This window comes from Melanostigma gelatinosum (genome assembly GCF_949748355.1).
Source record: "Melanostigma gelatinosum genome assembly, chromosome: 8".
Classification (NCBI taxonomy): domain Eukaryota; kingdom Metazoa; phylum Chordata; class Actinopteri; order Perciformes; family Zoarcidae; genus Melanostigma; species Melanostigma gelatinosum.
In genome coordinates, this window is record NC_136641.1 from 3,449,513 (window position 1) to 3,455,512 (window position 6,000).

The following is a 6,000-nucleotide window of genomic DNA, read 5'->3' on the forward strand; positions in this document are numbered from 1 at the left end:
CATGACTGTGCTGTTTCCATAGAGGTGCAGGACTTACAGAGAGTAAAATGTGACTGGAGCAATAAACACCCCAAAACCGTTTGGGGTTCAGATGGTTTTCATCAGGTTTGATGAGGCTGAAAACACTGAGACTGGATCACAATTTGACTCATTTGACCTGAATGCTACATGCAAAACTATCTGCAGTGTGGGGGAGTAAACCAGCAGTGATGGATTGCCTTTACCGAGCATTGATTCTGGCCGGCTGTGGAGAGCCCGCCCCTCAGGGTATTGTTAATGTACTTCAGTTTTGTTTCCGCTAACCTCTGCTATCGAACTCCTGCTCAGAAGCAAATCAGCAAAGTGCACAACTCAACAAACGGCCAGAGCAATGTTAGGATACCAATACGAGCCGACACAACACTGCCCACTGCAATATCACTGTATTATAAATCACCTCTGGCCAAATCAAACACATGACTGTAACACTGATACACTGTTGTTGCTGCTGTGATCTTGTGCACTATACTGTTTTGTTTATTTTTTCCTACTTCGTTAACTTAATTCAATTCTATTCAGTGTATATACTGTGCATTTGTATTACTTTGTTTTCTTAAATTGAATAGGTCCTGCTCTGTTATTTTATTATATTGTATATAGTGTGCATTTTCCACACCCAATATTTTTATTTTATTGTGTAACCCTGTTTGCTGCTGCCACAGACAAATTTCCCCTTGGGGATGAATAAAGTACTTTTCGATTCGATTCTATTCTAATACAGTGTGCTCTGTGGCGTTCTATGAATGAAAGCAGTCCTTTAGGGCAGAGCAGGCTCATGAGAGCATCTCTGAATTCTAAACACTAAATATGTAACGATGCGTTTTGATCCTAAACCACTGATATCTTTGAGGAAAAGCAGCAGTACTTAAACTGTACTTTATGAAACACTGGAGGAAAGTGCAGATTGTGGCCGTCAACATTTAGTTCTTAAGACCTCTGACCAGGTTTTCCACTTTCAAAGACAGAGTTAAGTAAAAAGGCGCCGAGTATGTCTTCTGAGCTGCTTGTCAATGGAGAGCGGGGGTCTGACCATTTCTACAGCATTTTGAAATCTGCAAACGAGCATTCACACCCACCTCACGCCGTGATGAGTCGGCTGTTTGGAGGTGAGAAAGGAGCCAGAGTTTCTACTTCTCTACTTCTCTCTAGCTCCCTTTTCTTTCATTCTTGATCATTTCATATTCTCAAGTAATTTAGAAACCACATCAACGTAAATCACTTGGCTATAAGATGAACGTGTATTGTGAAAAATACGGCAATCTGACGTCTTTACACACACACTATTAGGTACACCTTGCTAGTACCGGGTTGGACCCCTTTTGCCTTCAGAACTGCTTTAATTCTTCGTAGCATAGATTCAACAAGGTGTTGGAAACATTCCTCACAGATATTGGTCCACATTGACATGGACAGCATCACGCAGTTGTCGGCTGCACATCCATGATGCAAATCTCCCGTTCCACCACATCCCAAAGCTGCTCTGTTGGATGGAGATGTGGTGACTGTGGAGGCCATTGGACTACAGTGAACTCATCGTCATGTTCATGGTGTTCTGCATGCCTTGGTTGTAACGAGTGGTTATTTGAGTTACTGTTGCCTTTCTATCATCTCCAACCACTCTGCCCATTCTCCTCTGACATCAACAAGGCATTCTGGTCCACACAACTGCCGCTCACTGGATATTTTCTCTTTTTTAGACCGTTCTCTGTAAACCCTAGAGATGGTTGTGCGTGAAAATCCCAGATCTGCAGTTTTTGAAATACTCAGACCAGCCCGTCCGGCACCAACAACCATGCCACGTTCAAAGTCACTTAAATCCCCTTTCTTCCCCATTCTGATGCTCGCTTTGAACTTCAGCAGGTCCTCTTCACCACATCTAGATGCATGGAGTTGCTGCCATGTGATTGGCTGATGAGCTATTTGTGTTAACAAGCAATTGAACAGGTGTGCCTAATAAAGTGGCCAGTGAGTGAGTGAGTGAGTGAGTGAGTGAGTGAATATATATATATATATATATATATATATATATATATATATATATATATATATATAGATATATATATCAATGTTAAATTTTGTTTTACAAAGTTAGGAAAGAAATGTTGAAGTTAAGGCTGACGTTGCTTTACACATAAAAGAATGATCCAAGTCAGCTTATTCATTTAACACTGGTATCAGATCGCTACTCTGTATCAGCCAACACCCAGTTAAATCAGTGCATCCTTGTGTGCGTGTGGAGGGAGGGAGGGGGAGAGAGAGAGACAGAGAAACAGAGACAGCGACAGAGAGAAGACAGAGAGGGAAGGAGAGAGAGACAAAGAGAGAGACAGAGAGACAGACCGACAGAGACAGGGGGAGAGAGACAGAGCGAGAGAAAGTGGAGCATGAGGCACAGGGAGGCAGTACTCTCTAGTACTGTGGGGGTCTGGGCTCGTTGCCGTGGTTACAACATCAGATTTAAAGCGCGAGTGGAGGAATGCTGAACGTTAACTGGGTGTTCAGCTCCATTGATGAGAGCGCAGGAGAAGCCTCATCCAGAGTGATAACTAATCAACAAATCTCAAACGGAGATCACACTCAGAGTGGTGCATGTGCAATATTGTGCCCATTCAAATCGCAAATCGTTTGACAGACATGTGAACAACGCAGAGGAGCGTCTGATCCATCCTTTCTCACAGGATGTTTTGAAAGTTACAAGACTTTCACCCGGGATACCGGAGTCCGTGTCCCAATGACAGCAGAAGTCTAGGCGGATCTATTTTCAGCTACGTAAGACTTCACGTAACAGCCGTTGTTCTTTTAGCCTAAACCACGATGTTTTCTCTCCTAAACCCGACGTTAAATTCTTTCCGACTTAGCAGCATGGACTTTTAACACGTTCAATAATGCATCTGATGCATCTGATTCAGTTAATCATGACTTAATACTACAGAGATTAAAGAAAACAACAACACGGACCAATCTGCAAAACCCCAGATCATGTTCAATAACTACATGTTTAACAACAGATGATGGTTATGGAACATGAATCACGGTGCAGGTAGGAAGCACTTGATATTAACTTAAAATGGACAGAAACAGCAAACTCATGGCTGCCCTTAGATAGGTAGATAACACAAGAGATTTTATTTTGAATCATGAAATTATTTTCCATTGCAGAAATGGTTAGCCAGTTCAGATTACGGCTGATGAGATGATCTGAATAATATGATTCTGTGTCTGTGCTGAACTTGGCGTACTCTTGTGTGCTCTGCAGCATAAGGATTTCGGGCACAACTTCACCTCCTTTCAAGGTGCAGGGTGAGGTAAAGCTCAGACCCTGATGAAGGGTGCCACAAGCTGAAATGCTCCGGTCCCACTCGAAAAATGTTACACCACTTGAAACATAGACTTAATACTTCAGTGTTTAGAACCACTCAGTTTGGAAATGCTGACTTCACATTGCAAACTCTTAATATGTTTTGTGAGGAACCTAAATGTTTTCAACCACACTTTTATAGTCCACATTAAAGTTCAGGCTTGTCCATGTCACGACCTGAACCTCCTGGGAGGATGCGGTTGCCATGCGAGGGGCTGACCTACATCATCGCTGCAGTACTTAACAGCATTAGCAGTCTTCATCTGCTGTGCAGTGACGACGGTTAAGAGGCATTTAGATCAAATCTTGGGCATTTGATTGGACCTGTAGAAAGTGGGCAGGCTTACGCTAGACGGAGCTACAAAGGCACTGTGAGTCAAACATTTGAAACCGTTTTACTTTTCTTTTTTTTACATGTATTTGGCATATAAGGAGAGCTATGAGGTGGCTTAGTCCAGGTGAGATGAGCGGGTGTCACCTCAGTGCTACAGACACGATGTGGGCGGAACAGGAGCAGCCAGCTACTGTCAGGGCACCAGATTAAGCCAGAGGGATTGTGTGGAGGCCATATGTCGCAGCCCCCCCCCCCCACACACACACACGCACAAAGGTCATTCCATGGTGCAGATGGCCGTTTAGCTGCCGTTAAAGTGGCAGCCTAATGAACACTGACGGTGGTGTAAAGGTTAAACACGCAGAGACACTTCCTTGTCCTCATCGACTACTACCTTTCACAATAAAAGCCAGAGACATGTGCACTATGTAACGGTTTATCGGAGGGAACTCAAATTCACTCACAGCATTTAACTCAATGAAATATCTTATAGTATCTTCGGCCATACACCTGTTTACTGTCACACGCTGCCCTGGGTCGACAGGATCCTGCTAGTTGGTCCTCTGCTTGCGTGCATCTGTTGGAACCTCTCTTTCTACTGTAGCAAATTCGCATCACTGCCGCTTTAAATAGTTTTGTTGCAAAATATTCACAGCAGAGTACTGAAAGCGAGCAGGTAGTTCAACACTTGCACTAACACAATGAAGACAGAACTTTGTCTGACGAAAAATAGAAAAGGTTGGATTTTTTTTAATCAGAAATGACCAATAACACTTTAATGGTTGGCAGAGAGTCTCTTAACTTCTCTAATCCACATTCTATTTAGCGATGATCCAACACCTCAACAACAACAGCTGTCAGACCTAAATAAAACCTCAAACACGCATCTAAAGGCCGATATCTCTGATATCAGCCAGAGGAACTCTACTCAGACGATCTGACAGAGCTTACCCACGTAGCCAAGCCTCCACTTGGAGAAAGCCACAATGCTGCTGCCCATCCAGAAGAGCTCCTCCACTACGTGGGATGGAGGGCACTGCTGCTGGCTCCTACACTCGGCCACCTCCTTCAGTTTGTCCACGTCCCCCTCCGCGGAGAAAGCCCCTCTGGGCGGAGGTCCGGGCTTATCTCCGGTGGCGGTGGAACACATCAGGGCTGAAGACACCGAGCCCATGGGGGAAAAACTGTTCCTCTTGGTTGTGTCCATTAAGAATGACTGAGTTTACAAGTTTCTGCCTAAAATAACTAATTGCATTTCAGGAAAATAATGTTGCTGGAGTTAATTAAGAATGCTAAAAATACACATCCACCTCGAATACTTGGGAGTAAATGAGAAAAGCAAAGGGAAGAATTCCTCTCAGCCTCTGAATGGCATCAACAGTTGGTCAATAATCTTGTGATGCCATTGCCCCGGCAAACCTGCTTACTGCGAGTCTCCTTCCATCCCACGGACCAAAAAGATGCAGCTTTTCAGAGCGACAATTTCTCTTCATGCTGTGCCATCACTTCTTTATTTCTTCGTCAGCGGTGCTGGAAACGGATTGGCTTCTCATGAAAGAGCAGCAAACACATGGAAGCACAACACACACGGTAACATGCAACATGTGTTGGGAGGAAATCCCAAATCCCTACGAAGCAGTAATCCGGGCCGAGGAGATTTGCTACGTGTGTGAAGTGAAACACGATGACCCAGAGAGAGAAACAGAAGGTGAGGGAGGCTGGTAGGACACGATAGAGCCCTAATAAAGACCTGACTTCTTTCATGCTCCAGGACCAATTAAAGAGTCCGTTTGATGTCACAAGGCGTTTCCTCGGCGGGCTCCGGGCCAACGGAGCTCTGATATTCCCACACCTGCAGCCCAGCTCCACATGAAACAATGCTCTCCTCATTTACCCTGCACCCTCTCTTGATATCTGGCTCTGCGTTATCAGTCCCAATTGGAAACTGTAATTCACAATTTCAGTGCGTTTCTAAGTCATTTAACTGCACGAGCATCCCATTATTTTCCCCTGTGCTCAAATGTTGATGCCAATATACTATGTTCCTTTTTATGACTCACAAACCTTCAATGCATTTGTCAAATCTGCCCCGGCTGCTGAAAAACTCCCATCACACCACCTCCGAAACCACGCAGAGCTGTGGACTGAAATAGGTTGAGTTTCAGGCCGACTCTGGAGTCTGAGCACGGGGAGCGGTGTCAAACGGTGTCAGGCCTCAGGACCTGGATCTCTGCTTGACAAAACAAGGTGCCAGGCACTGAATATAGAA

At 44.5% G+C, this 6,000-nt stretch overlaps 1 protein-coding gene across 1 annotated transcript in view; it reads right to left on the reverse strand.

Moving 5' to 3' along the window:
- plch2a (phospholipase C, eta 2a) overlaps positions 1 to 4,881 on the reverse strand; it is a gene marked incomplete at its 5' end in the record, with an annotated part of 67,623 nt that extends 62,742 nt beyond the window's left edge. Inside the window, one exon of the mRNA XM_079272878.1 lies at positions 4,683 to 4,881. Within this exon, the coding sequence (XP_079129004.1) occupies positions 4,683 to 4,881 (199 nt within the window). The remainder of the gene's footprint in view (positions 1 to 4,682) is intronic.
- Positions 4,882 to 6,000: the final 1,119 nt, after the last annotated feature.